Genomic DNA, 22,693 nt, shown 5'->3' with positions numbered 1-22,693 from the left:
AGCATCGGTAAAAAAAAACAGGCAGATGCTCTTTGAACACCAGCGAGCAAGGACACGTCATCTTAAAACACACACGTCAAAAACCGCTGGCTATTTACTAGAAAAACTGACAGCCAATCATGTCCACAGTTTTTATCAGAAGATTAAAAGTGACATATTGAGACGATGTAGTATGTAGTAAAGCAGCTGGCTGACATGGTTATAGTTAATCTTACAAAAAAATGCAATAAAACCATCTGATACCCAACCCACACAGGACAACGCAAGTTCAAATAAAACAGTAAGTGCTTGCCTGCAGGTGTCTCAGAAACATTCATATCCTCTCCAGGAGGCTTTGACTGGCATTACACACACACACACACACACACACACACACACACACACACACACACACACACACACACACACACACACACACACACACACACACACACACACACACACACACACACACACACACACACACACACACACACACACACACACACACACACACACATTTCATTACTATTTAGCCAGTTCTGATCAATACCTTATGACAGGCATGCATGCAGGCAATATGTTTTGGCACCCACTGGCAGTGTTATGTTGACTTGCCAACTTCATGCTCTTACATCGGGCCCGTGACAGAGATCCAGCAAACCCAGGCCTCAATTCAAAATCTTATGATCAAAAGTGACCCCAGACTGCAGCTTTGAGCTCCGGAAAGCCTTGGTGAACTACTGTTTGTATGTGTGTGTGTGTGTGTGTGTGTGTGTGTGTGTTTGATCTGATTCCTCTTAGCGCGGTGCGGTGGCTCTCCTCAGACGGCACGCAGGTGAACTAAAATCATTAAAAAACATTCTGCCAGTCATCTTATCGCATTGGCATGGCTAATAATTGCCACCATATCTAGCAAGAGATAGCGCTTGTTGTTTGTGCCTAAAGATGGATCCCTTTCAGAGATAGTAGTTAGTCGTGGACGGGAATCAAGAGAGTTCATAGGAAGAAGGCTAATGGGCATTGAGACACCACTGCACAGGTAATTGCTGCACAGGTAATTGCTGTGTCATTCAATAACACCAACGCATGGCATCCATAGGCATGTGGTCTTACGGTGAGAACACGCAATCTCTGGGTGTGTGGGGGTCTTTGTCCGCATGTGTGTGTGTAGGTAGGTATGTGAGCATGTGGGTGTATGTCCATGTGCGTGTGAGTGTGTGTGTGTGTCTGTGTGTGTGTGTGTGTGTGTGTGTGTGTGTGTGTGTGTGTGTGTGTGTGTGTGTGTGTGTGTGTGTGTGTGTGTGTGGGTGTGGGTGTGCATGTGTATATGTATGCATGCGTTAGTGTTTGTGTATGTGTGTGTGTGTGTGTGTGTGTGTGTGTGCATGCGTAGGTGTGTGTGTGTGTGTGTGTGTGAGTGTATTTGTGTGCATGCGTAAGTGTGTGTGTGTGTTTGTGTCCGTGTGCGTGTGTGAGTGTATTTGTGTGCATGCGTAGGTGTGTGTGTGTGTGTGTGAGTGTATTTGTGTGCATGCGTAGGTGTGTGTGTGTGTGTGTTTGTGTCCGTGTGCGTGTGTGAGTGTATTTGTGTGCATGCGTAGGTGTGTGTGTGTGTGTGTGTGAGTGTATTTGTGTGCATGCGTAGGTGTGTGTGTGTGTGTGTGTGTGTGTGTGTCCGTGTGTGTGTGTGTGTGAGTGTATTTGTGTGCATGCGTAGGTGTGTGTGTGTGTTGTACTTTGTCCTGCCGACACGCTCCCTGGCACCTGACCCTGGCTAGAGGCCTGAGCAGTCAGCTGAGCACTCAGGAGGCTCCGTCTCTTTCTTTTCTTCTCTTCCTCTCTGTCCTCCCCTGTTCTTCAGTCTCCTCCTTTTCTTCTCTCACTCTCTCTGTCCTCCCCTGTTCTTCAGTCTCCTCCTTTTCTTCCCTTCCTCTCTGTCCTCCCCTGTTCTTCAGTCTCCTCCTTTTCTTCTATTTCTCTCTGTCCTCCCCTGTTCTTCAGTCTCCTCCTTTTCTTCTATTTCTCTCTGTCCTCCCCTGTTCTTCAGTCTCCTCCTTTTCTTCTCTTTCTCTCTGTCCTCCCCTGTTCTTTGTCTTCTGTCTTCAGTGTGTGCTCTCCCCCTTTTCCCCGTCTCACCCCTTTTCTCTCTCTCTCTCTCTCTCTCTCTTTCTCTACTCTCTTTCTTTTTTCTTCCTCTCTCCTCATAACAGGATCTCTCTATCTTCTCCTTCCATCCCTCTCTCTCTCTCTCTCTACTATCCCTCTTTTGCTTATTCTCCCTCTTCTCCACTCTTCTTCACATGCTCTGTCTCTTCTCTATCTCTCTGCGGTCTGTCTCTCTTTAGCTATGTACAATCAGAAAATGCAGATTTGATGCAAAAACGTCCTCTGTCCACACTATCGACTTTGTATCATTTTCCAAATGTTCTACAACTACATCAAAAAATCTGAAACACCTGAAACCTTTGTTTTGTTGGCTAGAGCATAAACTTTCGCCTGAGTCATGGCACCCATATTCCACCGTCTTTGAAACTCTGTTTCCCCTATCCAAAAGTTTAAAAAAAGCATTGCTTCCGTCTGTATTGAAGGGCTAAACGGAGAATTATGAGCTTTCCAATGAACCCGCATTAGGCATTAGTGCCACCTCAATTTCGTTGCACTTGTGCAATGACAAATAAATATATTCTATTCTATTCTATTCTATTCTATTAATGTGGACAAGGCCTCTATATCTCTTTTTTGTCTCTCTATCTCTCTGAATCTTCTGTCTCTCTATCTCTCTGAATCTTCTATCTCTCTATCTCTCTGACTGTTCTGTTTCTCTATCTCTCTGAATTTTCTGTCTCTCTATCTCTCTGAATCTTCTGTCTCTCTATCTCTCTGACTGTGCTGTCTCTCTATCTCTCTGACGGTTCTATGTCTCTCTCTACCTCGTATTCCCTTTCTCCTGCCCTCTCTTTATTTCATGATCTCCTTTCCTGTCTCCCTCTCTGTTTTCGGAAGCCTGTTCTCTCTCCATAGCCCCCTCTTTATCTCTTTTTATTCAGGCGCCTGTTCTCTCTCTCTGTCTCTCTGTCTCTCTCTCTCTCTCTCTCTCTCTCTCTCTCTCTCTCTCTCTCTCTCTTCTGCCTGTCTGTGTGTCTGTTTTATGGGTTTCATGACCATAAATGGGGCTTTTGTTTCTCGGGTCATGCTCACTCTCTTGTTGTTGTAAACGATGAGGTTAGACAAGAACAAGAGATGTGTGTATGAGTGTGTGTGTGTGTGTGTGTGTGTGTGTGTGTGTGTGTGTGTGTGTGTGGAGGGGAGGGAGAGAGTGTGTTTATTATAGTGAGAGATGTGGAATGTTCAATAGGCAAGGACTGTGTAAGTGCAAGGAGAGAGAGAGAGAGAGAGAGAGAGAGAGTGTGTGACAGTGTGTGTGTGTGTGTGTGTGAGAGAAAGAGAGACAGAGTGAGAGATAGAGTGTGACAGACAAAGTGAGAGAAAGATAGAGTGAGAGAGTGAGACAGACAGAGTGAAAGACAGAGAAAGAGTGAGACAGACAGAGTGAGAGAGTAAGACAGGCAGAGTGAGAGAGAAAAAAAGATAGAGTGAGAGAGAGAGGGGGAGAGAGTGACAGAGTGTGTGACAGAGAGTGACAGAGTGAGAGCGAGAGAGTGGCAGAGTGAGGAGACACTTTAACCCTTTTTTCACCATAAACAGAAAGAATAATAGAATAACAGAACAACTACGCAAGAGAACTCTACACTCAAAGAGCAATAACAAGCAGCAAACTTGATTACCAGCAGAACAGATCTGTGATCAGCTAACAGGCTGTCAGTGTCAGTGTCATATGAAAGCCTTATCTTTCTAAGGCCCTCTCTGTCTCCACTGGATCCTCATGAAACCAAGCTTCCTATACACACCCACACTTAGAAAACAGTTTTGAAGACAGTATATGAAATAAAAACAGACTTCTCTCCCACTCTCTCACAAATACACACACACACACAAACACACAAACACAAACACACACAAACACACAGAGACACCTACCCACACAAACACACACACATATACTCTCTCTCTCTATGTCTCTCTCTCTCACACACACACACATACACACACACACACACCCTCAAACAACACACGCATACACACACGCACGCACACACAAACACATACACCGAACACATACAGAGACACAACACAAACACCCAAAGAGACACATACCCACACAAACACACACATACTTCTCTCACACACAGAAACCCACACACACACACATATATATATATGCACACACAGACACGGTGTAACTCCCCTCCTGTCCTCCACCATTAAGTTCTCTTGGTCCAACAGACGTTTGTGACGCTAAGCCTTGTTGTCTTTTCAAATACCTCTTGTCGAATGCCTGACAAATGGGCAAGATAAGATGACAATTCCCTTGGCAGTTTTAAAAATAAACTGCACCGTCTGAGGGGGCTAAGGAGGGGCCTTGAGCTGTACTGTGCCCACGTTAAGTGCCAGCGCAATATCACGCTTAACACACACACACACACACACACACACACACACACACACACACACACACACACAGGAACAAAGACATACAAATTATTCTATAGAATGCTCAGGTAGGTATATCCAATTTAAAACCTCTCTTCTGTATTCACTACCCCACCCAAAAGCACTCGAACACACAAACAGCAGCTGTTATAACTGAGTTATGACTTTATACTACTTTAAAGAATAGGTTAACAGTAATATTCTTCAACAAATATCATCATACATCGATCTTTCTGTCGATCTATCTATCACACACACGCATGCAGGCACACACACAATGGCTGCTGATACTGCATGTGACACACCAACTGGCATAGACTGGTACGCTCTCTCTTATACACAAACACAAACAGACACACACACACTTCATTGGCTGAGAAAAACCTCTCCACAAAGGAGTCTTCTTTAAAGGTTAACCTGACCTCATGATCAGTCTTTTCAAGTTGAAGACGGAGGTGCCCAAAACAACACAATGCACAATGTAATTTCACTGGTGTTTGTGTTGGTGTGTGTGTGTGTGTGTGTGTGTGTGTGTGTGTGTGTGTGTGTGTGTGTGTGTGTGTGTGTGTGTGTGTGTGTGTGTGTGCGTGTGCGTGTGCGTGTGTGTGTGTGTGTGCCTGTGTGTGTGTGTGAGTGAGAGAGAGAGAGGTCAAGTCTGCTGCTTGTTATTCACTCTAAGCTTGTAGTCTGTATAAGACAGGTACAATATTTAGTACAATTCTCTAGTCAATCAACAATAAGCACAACAATCACATACATACAAATGTATAAACCTATTTCATATGTCTATCCAATGTGAGACAGTAATTCTGATGGTTAGAACTATTGTGTGTTATAGTTCTTGGTCGACTAATCCCCTACAAGGAGGCTCTTTCTCTCTCTCCCTCACTGGCTGTGTGTGTGTGTGTGTGTGTGTGTGTGTGTGTGTGTGTGTGTGTGTGTGTGTGTGTGTGTGTGTGTGTGTGTGTGTGTGTGTGTGTGTGTGTATTGTGTTTATTGAAAGGTGAGGAGAGAATAAGTATTTTTCAAAGAGGGGAAGAGCTTCATTTTTCCATCACGAGCATGGGAAGGAAATCGCCTGGGTATTCATTCACAAGTGACTCCACAAAACAGCTGCCGGTCCAAAAGAAATAGCTGATGTCATCTGAATCCTGTGCTTACAAGTCTATGGTCCCCGGTAATTCAATAGCGGGAGATTGGTGTGTCAGAGATGAGGCTCTTTTGGGTCGGCCAAAGTTAATGACTAATGCTGGCAAATTAGGAAATTCAGCACAACTTCTTACATTGCACAACCTTTCCCACACATTTTTTTTTTTAACACGGATGTAAGTTCTAGCAACAGTGTGTTGCTGATATCAAGCCACAAGCACTGAAAGCTGAACTTCTTTGCTTACCCAGCCTTTCACAGAGACCCTATCTGGAAATGAGGTCGAGCATGTAAAACCTCTGACAGAAATTGTAAAGAATTTTCAATGTGCTAACATTTGCAGGAAGCCTGGTTGTTAGGATAGCAAACACGAACCACTTGATCCTTTCCGTGACTCAAGTGAAGTTTGCGCATTCCTATCTAGCACAATAAGTTACGGCGCACGTTACACATGAAGTAGCTTATAGGTATACACTACTTTGGAAACTTGCAATAAATAAACCCAATACATTATACTATGAGCTCAAATGTCCTTACAATTAAAAAAAAATCAAGTAAAACACGACCGATATTTCGGAATTACCATTTCACCCAAATTAAACTTTTTTTTTTTAACTTTAAGTAGGCTGGATATTTTATTTTACTAGAGACGCAGACAGTTGGAAAATACTTAATACCTGATAGCGACATGCCACGAAAATGACCATTAAGTCAGACAAGATTTCCCTCGCCAACGGAAATGATGCTGAAGTCGATCATGATAAGGGATATGTGGAGAATATAAGTTAACATTTCTTACCTCCTCCTCGTGGTTGGTGTACTCGTGATTCAATTCATTCTCCTTTTCTGGTTTGTTATTCATCTTCAAACTATGGCTTATTCAAGCCAGCTATTGTCGTTGTGCGTCCGTCAGATGGAGAGCACCACAAAAGACAATGAACAAGCCGTCAGAGCACAATCCACAAATCACCCGATGTATTTGTACTCAGCCAGCATTGATGATTAGTCAATAAGATGGGCAGTCAGCAATACACTAAAGACGAATCGATCTCCACATCGGTCAATGTACGCAAGATGCTCTAGCTTCTCACACATTAGTTTCAGTTAGCTCGCGCGTGCCACTGTCTCTGTCCCGTCTGATCGCAGAGATGGAATTCTATGGGCTGGCTCGTGGCTGCAACTGACGGGGAAAGTTCTCTAACCTGCATCATTGGTGGGTTGGTCATTACGGGGCGTGGGACAGGCGCTACTCCATTGTGTAGTGCAACCTGAAAATGTAACTCAAGGAAACACTACGAACTGTTAAAAACGTTAATGAATAGTTGAACTATATTCAACGACTAGTTGCGAAACAGATACAGGAACCAGTCAGAATTTCCAATTAAATTATACCAGGTGTTTAGTTTGTGTGTTTAAAAGCTTTCACAGGATTAAGAAGCCCCATCCCGTTAATCTTCGACCCAAGTAGAGAGGCCACAACAGAGATGTTAAAACTAGTAAGAGATAAACTCGCAAATCACTCTTTAGACGTGTTGCCACAAGGTTAGGCATTAACCCACTTTAATGACAAGCCAGTAATGAGTAGCCAAGTCTAAACGTGTGAAAACAGCCCCCACAGTTTTCATTCTTATCTCCCATGGCCAATGCAAATACGCCAGTCACACTTGTAACCGGCATAGTCCCACACCGCCTTCGAACCCGGCAATGGACGCGGGTGTGCTAGCGAGTAGAGCAAACCCCAGAGCTGGTGCTAGCACGTCTCTGTAAAGGTTTACTCACGGCACAGAACTGTACCCGCTGGCTACATTTACACACGCATACTTTATATGTTGATGCCCAAAGGATAAAAGCTCAGGTCCTATTGAGAAGCACGACAGGTGATTGCTTTACAACCCAAATGACGCAACTACTCGTGTTCATCAAATGTAACCTTGACTTTCATGTCATAGGGATGGGCTTTATAAATCTTCAGGCCTTAGTTGCATATTAGAAGTGAGTGGGGCGTCAGAGCCTGGCATCTTTTGATGTAGCCAACTACGACGTTGCCCAAGCTATTTGATAAGGAGGACAGGAAGGGTGGAGGAAAGAGTCACCTCTCCGTAAATTGGCGTTTGGTGATTCATTTCACTGGAAACAAGTTTAACTCACTGTGGTTCAGCTTTAAGTCATACTGTCTTGCACCATATTCGGTAATAGGCCTACAGGGTACAGCCAAAAAAGCTTGGACCAATGTCCGTACGGTAATTCAGAAGATAGGAGGGAGTGAAATCACTTAAAACAAAACTAAAATGAAAAACAAACATTTAATGTGAAAAACAAAATTGCTCCAGACTTGCTCCATTTTGTGTTCTCATTGTGTATGTGTGTGATTGTGAGCGAGAGAGAAAAAAAAGAGTGAGATAAAAGGTGGGTGAGAAAGAAGGATGGAGACATTAGGATGCTCCTCGCTACCCACTCCCCCCTCCCCCTCTCGTATCAACACCTAACACCATTCCTCCGAGGCAGGGGGAGGGGTAGAGGAAAGGGGGATGAGAGAGCATGCAGAGCGGAGGAGTGCAACTGAAGTGTCTCAGCTGCTTCTGACAGGAGCAGATACAAGCTTGTGTGGGCCAGTATTTACCGAGCCGCTGCACTCTCAGCCTCACACTAAACTGATCTGAAGTCAGATCCAGATCCAGGTCCAGCACAACATGAGCTTAAATGTCACACTGTGTACAGGTCAGCACACTAAAACTGAAGTGAACTGCTCCAGGAGGTTGACAGTGACTCGTAAAAAAAACTCAGCTAAGATTGTTCGTGTTTTGAAACACAAGTGGAATTGTTCTTCTCATTTGTTCACAAGACAACCACCCTTATTTGATTTTTTTTATTGTCTTAATTCAGGATATTCTGCTATTCCAAACCAACTCTGTGATGGTTGTCCCTCATGTTTGTGTGTTAAGGCTCTAGTGTTTCCTCAAAGCTTTTTTCACAGCCCTTACCTTCCCAACCACCTGCTTAATACAGCATGAGAAACAACACCATACCAACTAGCTACTAGTTCTTCTCGGTTGAAAGACTTCATATGATATATGATAAGACTTATTTTTTGCACTACATAACCTCACTTTATGTAACTTATGCTGCTATATGTTTATCTGTATGTTCTACTTGTATTATGTAATGTCTTGTCTGTATGTTTGTATGTCCTCTCTGTTGTGCCTGTGCACTTATATGTTTCACCGTAGAAGAGTGGGAAACGTTTTTTCGAATACTTATGTATGTCTTGACATTTGAAGTAATTGAGAAATAAAGCTACTTTACTTTACTGTATGTGCCAGCCTGAACCCTAGAGAGGCTTTGGTGGAAGGCAAGGAGAGTTTCCTGTAGTGCTGTTTCTATTGTTTCTTCTCTGTTGAATCATCAGAATGTCTCACGGCTCATTCACAGCCACAAACACTTCTACCCTTTGCGCATGTTTTGCTAATCTGTAAGAATAGACAGAGACAGAAAGAGGGAGTGTGTGTGTGTGTTTGTGTGTAAGAAAGAGAGAGAGAGAGATAGATTGAGAGGCAGAGAAAGATAGAGAGAACGGCGGTTCTAGAAGGGGAGGGCGTTCAGTCAAACCACAGTCAACCAAATATGGAAATGCCTTGTTTATCAAGAGCCCACTGTTACAGCACAACTGTTATCATAGCTCTAATGCGCTGCTTGAGGTTTTGATGTGAAACTCTAATGGTATGCACGACCCCATAAAGTCACGACCTCACCAGCCCCCCCCCCCCCCCCTCCCCAAAAAAAGGCAGGCAGAGAGGAGAGTATTTGCTCTTTATGGGCCGCTTTCATTCTCCGCCAAGATGACTAGTTAAGGATTTATTTTACGGTGCTCCTAGTCTATGATCATGGCCATACGGCCGTAGTTTTCGGTTGGGATGATGATGAAAGAAGACATGAAACCAGTGAGTTTTTAGTCTGTTACCAAAACACAGTATACTCTGGCAGAATGACGTGTTACGTGTTGGTTTTTGCACTAGTACCAAAGGAGTGAATGCCAGAGTGCTGGTTGTCTGCAACTGCCCCTCGAGGGGAGAGCGTCTCTCTGTCATCCCTGCTGTCTGTCCCCCCACTACCTCTGGACAGTAGCGTCTCTCTGTCAACCCTGCTGTCTGTCCCCCCACTACCTCTGGACAGTAGCGTCTCCCTGTCATCCCTGCTGTCCTCCCCCACCACCACCACCCCACCCCCCACTACCTCTGGACAGTAGCGTCTCTCTGTCATCCCTGCTGTCTGTCCCCCCCCCCCCCCCCCCCCCCCCACTACCTCTGAACAGTTCCTGTTTGAGTCCGCCCCCCTCCTGAACAATGGGTCTCCGGCCTTTGTGAGCCACCGGTCAGGAAGTGTGCCGTTCTCCTCCGAGGCGACGAGACGCAAGAGTCGAGGAAGCCCTGCGACCCCACACCCCTCCACCTCCACACCCCTCAACCCACACACCCCTCCACCCCTCAACCCACACACCCCTCCACCCACACACCCCTCAACCAACACACCCCTCAACCCCCACACCCCCAGACCCAGACCCCTCAACCCCCACACCCCCAGACCCAGACCCCTCAACCCCCACACCCCTCAACCCCCACACCCCAGACCCCTCAACCCACACACCCCTCAACCCCCACACCCCACCATCCACACACCCCTCAACCCACACACCCCTCAACCCCCACACCCCACCACCCACACACCCCTCAACCCACACACGCCAAATGGCTGACGCATAAGAATAACACCACTCATGCGTAGCCATGCTTTTGTCTTCGGGGCGGATGTTGCCGGCGGTTACCTGTGAGCAGTGCTTTCTAAGGGTGCGGTAACATAAGTTGTTGTGGTCCTTGCATACAAATGGACTGTTTTAAGTTTTAATTGGTCATTGAGTGGGACACTCAACTTTGACCCTGTGGCCAACACCGTGTGCAGATGCCAACACAAATATCCACACCGTTGACCAACCTGGTTAGAATGTCCATTTGGAATTCTTTTTTGGCTCTCTGGAAAGGTTTTTCTCGGAACTAGGAATACATTCCGGTAGATAACTAATCAGTTTTAAGTGGCAAATACAAGTGTTGTTGTGACAGTATATGACTTATTTAAGGGTCCAACAATATAAATTGGATGCATAGATTGGATGTAGGGCATATTTGGTTATGTTTTTTTATTTGGTTATGTGCAACTGTCAATGAAGACACTCATCCAAATTTGTACGAGTAAACAAACTCATATTAACCAGTGAATAGTGAACTGCTCCGCTGCTATTTTTAAACGGCAGTCATCACGCCGATTTAAACATCATCGATAGATTTTGACGTATTCATCCCTCACAGCAATGTAATATAAATTGACATTTAATGAAAGCGACTGACTATCAAGCCTTCTTCTTCTTACTGGGTTTGATCACGATCACTCTCCTCAAGTCAAATCCACATCAGAACACGGACGTGTGCTATCCATGTTCCCCTTTAATCTAACCTATAGAGAGGGGCAATGAAATGGGGTCACTCAACACTTTTTGACAAGTCTTGAATCGATCTGGCATAGATTTATGGGGGCAGTCAATGAGGGAGTTGAACACAGCTGAAAACCAGTTACAGCTTATGTAGAACATACATGACCATATCCATGTATGTTTGTGTGTTTATGTTTCACATAGACAGTCCCTCCCTCCTACACACACACACACACACACACACACACACACACGTACACAACTGGTATTGTATATTATGTCTTAGACAGATATATCCCTCTGTATATCTGCATAGCTATAAAACACAGATACCACGCCCCACCCCACTTGGTCAGTTATTCTCCTGTATCTGTAGCTATTTTACATAGGCACCCCCAACATAAAGTACACACAACTTCAACTGGGCAGTTATACTTCATTTATAGGGAACTATAAACTAAAAGTGGTCAATTCCTCAAAATAAAAATACTTATGTGCTCATAAAATTAAACTTAAATAAAATTGAAAAACAACTTAAAGATTGTTATAACTCTGTTGGGTGGAGACACATGTTCCTACATCATTTAACTCTTTGTAGATCTTTATCTTTGTATCTATGGTTACACATAAACTATGGCACATCCATCTGTCCTCGCTATCTCTGTCCTCACGACAGACTATTCACAAGATGAACCCATAGGCATCTCTTACACACACACACACACACACACACACACACACACACACACACACACACACACACACACACACACACACACACACACACACACACACACACACACACAACTGGGTTAGGGTTGAACCGATAGGCATCTCTTTAGGTTTACTATAGATGAGATTCTGTTTGTGGCGTTGTGATTGTAGCTCTGGGATTAACAGACATGTTCCATTATTGGACAGTGTAGGCACTCATGCCACTGCTATTTATTTCATCTGGTTCAGTCCAGCAATGGTTGCTCTACGCAGCTGGAAGCAGTCGCCCTGACAACCCCCATCATCAGGACCGCTTGTACCTCTGCTTCAGTGTGTTATGATACAGTCACCCTGTTGGAACAACCCCAATCATCAGGACGGTTTGTACCTCTGTTTCAGTGTGTTATGATACAGCTCCCCTGAAATACATATATATATATATATATATATATACAATATGGAACTAGCCCTCAGGTGCCCTAAAAAACCATAGTAGCTACGTAGTGGCGATGTTCTTCTTCGTGTTGATGTTAATTATTTCTGTTGAAACACAGGTGGGGCATCTGGATTCTATAGGTCACCTATCATACTTCTGAGAGAGCGTACTGGTAGGCAAAGGTTACCTGTCAGGAATTCTTAATTCTTATTGGACAAGGCAGTGACCTTTGGGTTTGACACACAGATCAGGGGGTCGCCATTTCAGGACCCTGAAAGAGGGAGTCACCTCTCATGAGTCTCAGTCTATTAGTCACTGCTATGCATTCTGATATCAATAGGTTATTTGAACATTAAAGCAAAAAGGCACTAATTTCGTGAACTAGGCTACTACAGCAATGGATGGCCAAATATCACATCATGTGACATATGAAATATATAGCTCTGAGTCCAGCGTAGAGAATGTTTCTTGTATTGATAGGGCCAGGCTGAAGTCACAACACGCTGAAAAACTGTCAGGATTGCTCTTTGTCACACAAGGCCAAAACTCACCTGCCCTCCACTACCAAGTCTGCTTCTCTGCCTCCACCCGGTGGACACGACTTAAATTGCAGAATGTACTCTTCCCCATTGCCTTTGCCTTTTAGAATCTCATTTGTTTCTTCCCAATGTGTTTATTGCAGGAATGATTTATTGCAAGCACAGCAGAGGATACATTTGTTATCCATATGTGTGTGTGTTCCCTGTGTATTAAGTTCTAGCCTGGGTCGTTCTTCTGTCTACTACATCGGCTATAGAGACACCATTACACCTACTACTGCTGATTTTAGAAAAACGTTTAGTTAAAGCGTTTAACTATTTGTTAGCCTGTTTGCTACGACATTCCTGTTATTAACTACATTATCCCCACAGGCAAGGACACTTGTGATTTAATCAGACAAAAAATATTTAATACTTGGAAAGACATCAGCAAATACAAAATCATAAAGTAAAAGTAAATTAATTATTTTAACAACAATCTTCAGACAAATATAAATAGCATTAATAACAATGCAGTGATATATACTTTAACTTAGGTCAAGTTAGGAATAGGATAGCAAGCTAGCAAGTTAGCGCAGCTACTCAGATTTGCAACTCTGGATTCCATTTACACATGAAGCTAGCTTCTGGCAGGGGTGGATGAGCTCTTGACCGTCTTCTTCAGGTGATGGTAATTGGGCAAGATCTTCATCAGGAAGTCGAGCTGAAGGGTCTGAGGCTGATAATCAACACAGAAAGCATAGATTATATCTAAAACATCAGACAACAACACAACACAACACAACACAGTATAGAGACATGATCATCTTAATTAAGGGATCGCCATAAACAGAAAATAGCCATAGCAAATATTAAGACAAAAAGCACAGCTGAGAGTGTTCTTGTGTTTCGTCAAATTAGTCTTAGTTCCTAGTTCCGTCTTTAATGTATTTACATTATTTACTTATTCACGTCCGGTCAGGTAACAGACATATGATTTAATATCTCAGTATCTGATACTCTTATTTTTTTTGTAATTTTTAAATATTTCAGTTGAATGAGTGCAAGGAAATGATGCCTCACGCATGCCCCCTGTTGTCCCGGATGGTCTTTTACAGACGCCAATGTTTTTGATGTCTTTGCATTACTGTCTTGAATTAGTTTGATTTCTCCCATCAGGTTACAGACAACTGAGTACAGTTGAGCTGAACCAATGAGAGGAAGAGTCACACATACACCCCCCCCCCCCACCCCCCATCCCCCCCTGCCTTGCCTTTCCCATTGGTCTTTTCCAGGGGTCACCCCATCTTTACCTGAGGCCTCTCCGTCTGAATCCTCCGCATGCAGCCGGAGCCGTAGATGACTGTGTTCTCTGGGATCACCTCACACGTGTTCAACTGGCAACATGCGCCCAGGATACAGCCGCTGGTGAGGATCACATTCCTGCCCACGTCCGCTGAGGGACAACAGATAGGAATTCTTATAGTTATCATTTAGCTATTTGGCAAAGTTTTATCAAAAAGTGAGGTACAAAATCAAGTCAAATAAAAAATATTATAAATTAAAAGGATTTATTTTTAATTAATGACAACATTACAGACAATTACTAAAAATGCACTTTTTTTAATCCCTAATGATTATATCTGGTATTAAAAGTTCAGAGTGATAAAAAGATATTTCACTATGTCAGTGTAGTCTCAGAATTGAAATAGCCTACTTGGGAAAACCAGCATGTTCAGTAAGTTTCTCTAATGAAGTCTTTGTCTTACCTTTAGATTCAATGACATTGTTGTCCCCAATTTTCAGGGCTTGGGACACTGGTCAAATGGTTAAGGCCAATTCGGTGAACAGCCAACACGGAATAGGTTTCTGCTGACTGAAATTCCTGAAGACAGATGTCATTGTTTTGGCAACGATACTTAAACCACTCTGCCAAATCTTGCCCTGGATTTTATAAATGCATTACAACTACAAACACGTAACCTAATAAAAGGATACCGCAGCCGACTTCAAACACATTGTTGATTCCAATTGTCATCGTCTTGGGCTCCACATCTTCTGAGTCAGGCATGATGTTTTCAGGATAGCTGGTAAAAGATTCATGCTTTAGCTTACGTGTCTCAATAAATGACAGACAGGTAACAGAAAGTCGATATTAAGGTTACCTGTTAATAATAAGGGCTTGCTCCTCAATCAGGTTCCCCTCGCCAATGACTATAGGTCCTGCTTCTGCTATAATTCGTGCCTTGGGGTGAACCACAGTCCTCGCACCTAGAAGATCATGTTTGTGAGTCACATTTGAAGAAACAATTTCAATGTAAAACGTATCCTCTTGGATAGACGACATGAAAAACAATTACAGTCTCACCTATTGTCACATCGCCCCTGATTTCACTCTCCACACAGACGACTGCTCCGGCGGCGAATTTTGCACTATAAAATAAAAGATGAGAGATGACTTTCAGATGCAGTTAAAGGCACCCAGTGCAACATTATGGCATCAAAATGGAAATATTCTTGATAAGACAATCTTTATGATATTGAAATTTACTTCACCATATTAGCACATTTGCATCATTATTTGATACTTTGGGCATTAAAAAGAGCGCTAAAACTAGCCGCAAGAGCGTAACCCTTAATATTTATTGGTGCCACCAATAAATAAAGCAGGATTCCAGTCAATGGAAAAATGGCCTCTCCACCGGCGATTGTTGTTGTTTACGATTTTCTATCAGGTCTCACCACACAACGACGTCTCATATTTGCTCCTTGAATGTCGATATGTACTGGTATGGAGTTATTGAAACTTACTACGTGTAAAAAAGACTAGAAATTGAATGTTTATTTTTCGAGTCTCTAGCCTATAAAGTTGCACTGGGTGCCTTTAAGCGAAATTAACTAGGATAGTGAAATAGATTTGCAGGGTAGATTAGCTAACGTTAGCTAGTTACAGTCTCATGAAATATCTACGTGGCTAGCTAGGTAGGCTACTTAATGGTTATTCGACCCGTTAATAAAACTGTCAACTTGAGTCTCTGGTGTTTACTGATATTTGACGAAACAATTTGTAACAACCCGTTACTGAACAGGTCAATGGGTTGGTGATGTTGATTCTTCTATGTAATCAGCCAACGCCTTTACCTACATGATGTTGGAAGCTGTATGATGTTGTTATATGGACTATCGTAAGTTAGCGACCCGTCTAACCACAGGTGTACGTTCTTCAAAGCAGATATAATTCCCACCTACTGAAAGAAAATTAGGAAAATAGTTATACCTTTTCTGATTCGCATTCTGCTTTGAGTTTGGATCCGCCATCTTGATTATGTATAATTTTGTAGGTACTTGATTTACACAGCCTGAGAATTCTTGCTCGATTAAGATGACTAGAAACTTCAAGAAGACAAATGCTACCATCTGCTGTATACATCTGGTAATACTGGTTTCGAAAAAGGCTTATTAAAATCCGTTATTTATGGATGTTATTCATTTATTGCATTAGTTATGTATTGTTAAAAAAAAAATTGCTAATAAATATGTAAGGTCACCGATTATCTATTCACAATTAGAACAGATACGGACTCGGACAAACTTTCCTCAGATTCATGAATTGTAACAACTTTGTTTTGTTGTTTTGCATCATGTTGATCTGAAAACGACAGATTGATTGACGCTGCACTTTGGTTAGACTGTACAGCAACAATCTGGTGTATCCACCTGCAACGCTTCAACAAGGAGAACGGTCACTAAGAAAATACCAAACAAATAATCTCAAACAAATAAAGTCTTCAGAGACATGTGTAAATATACCAGGGTTCGTTCAAATGTGGAAAAGGTTCTGCTGAGATAGAGAGAGAAAATGCCTCAAGAAAATGCAATTGTTTGAAGTATTAAGGCCTATACATTGAATCAGTTATTTACAGACCACTCCAAAATGCTCATAGGGCAGGCTATATACCACCTCTATTGTGCTACATCCCAGCTCTATATATTGATATTCACAGCACCTATGTTTCTGTATATTTATCAGTTACTTTCAAGTTTTAATTATTTATTTATTTTTGTTTAATCCAACCAGTGTAATGCATTTTGTATGAACCTAGTCCTATGCTGTAGGCTACAATACAATCTTCAGTACGTTGTTGGGTCATAAATTGACTTGCCATGGTGTTCATTTGGTATAAACAAAGGCAAACGCACACCTGTTTTTGTTTTGTTATTTACAATACAGTAAACTTATTAAATTATCTGACAAACCCTCTCTGGTTTAGAAACTTCATATCTGCTTTTCTACCAGTAGTAACCCGGAAGCTCTTGTTCCCATTACTTGTCAAGTTGGCACCAAGGCGCTGTGTCTTTTGAAAGGGCGTATGGTTTTTGCAAATCAAATTCACGGATAAACATACTCTTAAGTGGAAACACTTCCTAAAGAGAGACTGTGTTTACAGGTACGTTGTAATCAGTTATTGTGTTATCGATGAATGTCACGTTAATGAGCTCCCTAGCTGGGTGAATATTGATTAGCTTTGTTAGCCTACTAGCTAAACAAAAAAAATGTGTCAGCAGTAACAACAAAGATGGTTTACGTCAGTGAGCTAACGTGAACTGAAGATGATTTTATGTTGCATGTAGAATTATCTATTCTCAACTGGTAAGGGCAAGTGAGCTCAAACGTTTCACTGCCTGTTTTATACCTTTCAGATGTAACGTAGCTTGGGAGCTACCTTGACAGCCAGTAACTAGCTATCTGGAGTGTCTGGATTTATTAGCTCGGTATGCTAAAAACAGTGGACCTGCTAACTGATAGGTTCTTCAAAACGTTGCAAAAATGACTGTTAATGTCAATCTGAGTGACAATGTCACCATCAATGTTTCATACATTAAGCTGCAATTTAGCCGCAATGCTCTTCCTTACCGACCAACTGTAATCCATTATATATCCTCATGCTAACGGTAAGCTGCATGATTTTGTGGGCCACTCCTTTGGATGCAGATAGCTAAGGTTGATGCTGTATTAACAAACTCGAAATAATATATCGTTGACGTTAACTAACACTGTAGGGTAAGTAAGGTCAGCGAACTTTAAATCATTCCGATCATCATTGTTAATGGTCGACGTGTCCCATCTCAGGTATGTTGGCTCGAAGGAGTAAGCTTACTTTTAGCTAGCTAACTATCGCTAGCTATCTAGTAGGATGCATATTGCTTGTTGAAAGGCAAATTGACAACATCCCAGCTAAGCTGCACAAATTCACGAGGGTGAAAAGTGGAGTTGTTTGTCATCCTGGAAAGGCACTTCCACGTTTCTATTTTTGTTGATGTATTATTATTAGTATCATTAGCTAGATACCATGCCAATATTGTTGAAAAAGACTGTCTTGATTGATGCACGAGCAGTGAAATGCAATGCTACCCAAATGATTCGATCTCTGGAAGTTTGTCGGTTGCTATGGGCATAACCAGTAACGTTAACATCACCATCGACGTCCCCTCCCTCTAGGCCGAGCATGTTAAAAGTGAGAGTTAGAAAGGGAATAGTGCCATAATATTAGAACGATATAGCAGAGCAACATGTCAATGTCAAGAAGGCATTCCTACACCCCTACCCCCTACACCCCTACCCCTAGGGTAAGTGTCTTTAAAATGCAACTTTGGCTCTATTCGGTATGTTTGTGATGTATGGATAGTAGTGCAGACATTAATATTAGCCAGATGGGTACAAGTGTTAATTGGTTTGATAGCCTGAATGAATGAATGCAGAGAAAATGCAAGGTTAACCATTTTAACGGTTGTTGTATTCATTAAGCACTTTAGTCGTTTTTCGTACCTTTGTTTGGTTATGTTAAAGTAGGGTGACCAGACGTGCCCATTTTTCGGTTACAAAGATAAATACATTACACTGTATTAGAAAGGGAATGTGTTGACGTGTCTGAACTACAAATGTCCCCGGAATTTGTCTCATAAATATGGTCACCATATGTTAAAGAAAACTGTCAACTGACTGATCTAGTCACATTTGCATCCACTTACTTAAAAGTTGTTCGCCTCCGGTGCTGTTATTGTATATAGCACATCTCTAGCTAATTTAAGCAGTGTAATTAGTAAAGCACTTACCGCGACCTCAACATTATACCGTGGTTTGCGCAGTTTCTGACGTGGTGAAGCACCTCGGTTCTCACAAGTTCTCCGCGGAAGTAGCCAGCTCTCTGGGTATCTGTTATGAACGGTCTTTTGCTTATGGCAGCGAAAAGCTGACGACTGCACCAACTACTGGTCCAGAACGGAGACCGTAAAGCTGAACATTGCAGTGGGCAGCAAACACCAGTGTTTTTCTCCTGCGTGTCTCACTCTCCAGCGATCAAGCATCACCAAGCTCTCCTTCTGCACTGCATGTATTTTCTCTAGCACTCTAATCCCCCGGTAATCATTCAACTAAGATGTTAGATGGGCAATTATTCTTCTTGAAATGTTGGGAATGAATCTGTCCAATAGCCTACTTCTGGATTGAGGAAAATGAGGTAGAATTATTCCCTAACCGTCTCTATCTTTCCCACCGGACATGTGATTCGTGCCTGCGGGACATGATTGCCAAGGATGGCTCTAATTTAGTTTGTTGGCTTGTGCTCCATCGTGACTGGGACTGTATGCTCAGACACAGTGGAGCCTGGTGCAAGGCATCCCTAGAGGTCTTTTCTGAGGAGGCATATGACTGAATATGTCACCCATTCCCATGAGCCTGCAGGAGCTGGGAAATTGCCAGAGAAGAGGGCTGATAAAATGGTTGGCATGTAGCCTTAAGGTTGCCAATCTTTCTTGGTATGTTGTGACTCAGTTGACCTAGTTGATGGCAGACATGAGGTCTTTAACATCTTTGTCTATGATTGAGAGGGAGAGAGAGAGGAAGGGAGAGAGGAAGGGAAAGAGGAAGGGAGAGAGGAAGAGAGAGAGGAAGAAAGAGAGAGAGAAAGGAAGAGAGAGAGAGAAAGAGAGAGAGGGGGGGCGGACATCAACACCAGGCAACAAGCTTGCCTCCTGTCATGCACAGCTGTCTGTGTTAGAGATCTGCAACAGCTCTCAGGCTGAACTCTGCTCCTGTCAGCAGCTGCTATCCTGGTTTTCATGGTTTGAATGAACGTGTGGAAACGATGGGCATCATGGGCGCCAGCACTGATCTCCTTAAACAAGCTTGTTGATCTCCAGAAAAATGCCGACCTGTTCCCCACATCACAACACACAACACAACACACTCACTCACTAATTACATAGTTTATTTAGCCTTTTTTTTAACCTGGCAAAACATTAAGAATCATTTCTTGTTTAGAGTGACAGCCCGTTTATCACACACACACCATTAGAATACACCTTTCAAACCTGGAGGGTTGAAAGGAAGATGTGAGTAGTAGGTAGAGATGTATTTGATTATAAACTCCTCAGAGTCTGCTTGCTGACCCATACAGTCAAACACTGTTAAACATCTGATACAGCTGTAGCAACAATATCCCCACCCCACTCCCACTCCCACATCCTTCTATTGTGCTGTCATTTTTGACTCTGCCTCAAGCTCTTTTTCCTCTTTCCTCTGCAGTTGGACCGCTATTGCTTCATTGCTATAGCTATCGCTATCAATTACTGACTTTAAAAGTAAACTTAAAACTCATTTCTTCAAGATAGCTTATGGACTGACTGACTGACTTTTATTTTTCTTATTTTATTTATTTCTATGTGATGACTGTAATTCTAACAACCTGTTTGGGAAGTGACCTTGGGTGTCATGAAAGGCGCTTTAAATAAAATGTATTATTATTTATTATTGTACCAAATAACCTTTTAAGACAGACTCAACCACGTACTTTTCTGCTCTTCTCTCCTTTCCTGTCCTGTAACCCCCACCCCCACCCCTCCCACACCAGCTCAGCAGCAGTGTCCTCGGCAGCATGAGTTCGGACGGGGGAGGCAAGCCGGCCAAGGTGGGCTCGCGGGTGGAGGTGATTGGCAAGGGCGAGCGTGGCATGGTGGCGTACGTGGGCGCCACGCTCTTTGCCACGGGCAAGTGGGTGGGCGTCATCCTGGACGAGGCCAAGGGCAAGAATGACGGCACCGTGCAAGGCAAGCGTTACTTCACCTGCGAGGAGAACCACGGCATCTTCGTGCGCCAGTCCCAGGTGAGTACACTCCCTCAGGTGGTTAAGTGTGTCTGTGTCTGTGTCTGTGTCTGTGTCTGTGTCTGTGTCTGTGTCCAGATTTCTGGATTCAGGATTCTGGACACATCACAGTGATCAAGAAAGATGAGGGATTTTCTTTGTGGTGGTAGTCTTCCCTTGTGCAGGGCTGGGATTGAAACAGATGTTCTCTCTCTCTCTCTCTCTCTCTCTCTCTCTCTCTCTCTCTCTCTCTCTCTCTCTCTCTCTCGCAGATCCAGCTGCTGGATGAGGGTGGAAGCTCTGCCGGCTCCCCAGAAACCCCTGACTCTGGCATTGCAAAGCTGCTCAAGAAAGGTGAGTGCCTGTGCCCATTTCACCAGGCAAACAGTGTGTGGTATATACCCACTTTGGATATGTGCCCATTTCACCGGGCAAACAGTGTGTGGTATATACCCACTTTGGATATGTGCCCAATTCACCGGGCAAACAGTGTGTGGTATATACCCACTTTGGATATGTGCCCAATTCACCGGGCAAACAGATGCTCAGATTATGGTCTTGTGTGGTATATACTGACTTTGGATATTAGCACAACTTTCATGTCCAATGAAGAGCTCAGAAAAGCTCCAATGAAAATGTGCCAAGGTCTGTCTGTTTTGCAGCACGTGTCTAAATCTTCGCCCTTGTCATTTTCTTTCTTCCAGAGGTGCCAGAGACTCCCAAAGGAGGCAAGCAGGTAAACAAAGCTGCTTTTCATATCACCATCCGACTCGGCCCCAAACTGAGGAACCCTAGCTAGAGACATGTTAAACCTGGTAGCTTAACTGTATGTTGTGTTTTTGTGTCTCCTGTTAATTTTCTCTTGCCCATGCGGACAAAAGACGCCATCAGTTAGGAAGGTACCCGTATCTTAAATCTGTGTGTGTGTGTGTGTGCACTTCTCTGTATTCGGGTCTTGGCTTCAAGCGGTTTCATACACATTCTTTCTTCTCTCATGTGCTCATGCCTTGAAAAACTTCTCACCTCTTGGTTTCACTTTTGTTAAGATGGATGCTCTACAACCTGTGGTTGTCTTGTGTGATGGTGTTCATGGCTGTCCTGTTCCTCGTTACTTTTTTCGTCCTTTTAAGTTCCCCGAAGGGTCACGTTGTCTTACACATGCCATCACTTTAGTTCAGTTCGCTCCATTGGATGCTGTGTCTTTCTCATTTCTTTCGCCCCCTGGAGTTATGAGTTTGTCATGTTCAGCTTAAGGTTGTGTTCTTGAATCGCTGGCAGTCTTTGTCCCTTTTCATGGTCATTGTCTTGAGCTGGTTGTGAAATCACGTCAGACATGAAGATACGGTTTTATTTGAATGCAGTCAGTGTTCTCCAATACAAATGAAAGCAACACATCAGAAGATAATATAACACAGACTCCCCCATCCTTACCTCTCCCTTACAGTGTATAACACAGACTCCATCATCCTTACCTCTCCCTTACAGTGTATAACACAGACTCACCCATCCTTACCTCTCCCTTACAGTGTATAACACAGGCTCCATATTCCATACCTCTCCCTTACAGTGTATAACACAGGCTCCCCCATCCGTACCTCTCCCTTACAGTGTATAACACAGTCTCCCCCATCCTTACCTCTCCCTTACAGTGTATAACACAGACTCCATATTCCTTACCTCTCCCTTACAGTGTATACTATTGGTCCCCTGTAGGATTTAGAACAC

At 43.2% G+C, this 22,693-nt stretch overlaps 3 protein-coding genes across 7 annotated transcripts in view; 1 reads left to right on the top strand and 2 right to left on the bottom strand.

Moving 5' to 3' along the window:
- LOC308382180 (RNA-binding protein with multiple splicing-like) overlaps window positions 1–6,804 on the bottom strand; it is a 42,032-nt gene extending 35,228 nt beyond the window's left edge. For both annotated transcript variants that reach the window (XM_080859866.1, XM_080859867.1), the window contains exon 1: window positions 6,480–6,804. In XM_080859866.1, coding sequence (XP_080715992.1) covers window positions 6,480–6,542 — 63 coding nt within the window. In that variant the 5' untranslated portion in view covers window positions 6,543–6,804. The remainder of the gene's footprint in view (window positions 1–6,479) is intronic.
- Window positions 6,805–13,107: 6,303 nt separating this feature from the next.
- dctn6 (dynactin subunit 6) lies at window positions 13,108–19,014 on the bottom strand. 2 transcript variants are annotated; one of them, XM_080860007.1, is made up of 7 exons: window positions 18,942–19,014; window positions 15,196–15,260; window positions 14,993–15,098; window positions 14,826–14,914; window positions 14,597–14,644; window positions 14,141–14,283; window positions 13,108–13,566 (listed from the first exon to the last, which is right to left on the bottom strand). In XM_080860007.1, exons 1-7 carry the CDS (start codon window positions 18,953–18,955, stop codon window positions 13,468–13,470), a joined length of 564 nt encoding a protein of 187 aa, XP_080716133.1. In that variant the 5' UTR covers window positions 18,956–19,014; the 3' UTR covers window positions 13,108–13,467. The 2 variants fall into 2 exon arrangements, with proteins under 2 accessions (XP_080716133.1, XP_080716132.1); XM_080860006.1 differs by lacking the exon at window positions 18,942–19,014 and adding an exon at window positions 16,105–16,159.
- The window catches only part of LOC308382289 (dynactin subunit 1-like), a 28,737-nt gene continuing 23,205 nt past the window's right edge, over window positions 17,162–22,693 (top strand). For 2 of the 3 annotated variants that reach the window (XM_080860002.1, XM_080860001.1), the window contains exons 1-4: window positions 18,382–18,455; window positions 20,738–20,989; window positions 21,241–21,322; window positions 21,673–21,704. In XM_080860002.1, the coding sequence (XP_080716128.1) occupies window positions 18,399–18,455; window positions 20,738–20,989; window positions 21,241–21,322; window positions 21,673–21,704 (423 nt within the window). In that variant the 5' untranslated portion in view covers window positions 18,382–18,398. Of the gene's footprint in view, window positions 17,276–18,381; window positions 18,456–20,737; window positions 20,990–21,240; window positions 21,323–21,672; window positions 21,705–22,693 lie in introns of those variants that run through there. The other variant, XM_080860003.1, reaches the window with a different exon arrangement.

Source organism: Sprattus sprattus, assembly GCF_963457725.1.
Source record: "Sprattus sprattus genome assembly, chromosome: 21".
NCBI classification, from domain to species: domain Eukaryota; kingdom Metazoa; phylum Chordata; class Actinopteri; order Clupeiformes; family Clupeidae; genus Sprattus; species Sprattus sprattus.
Note: the sequence above shows the minus strand (reverse complement) of the source record. Positions and strands in the feature narration are given on the sequence as shown.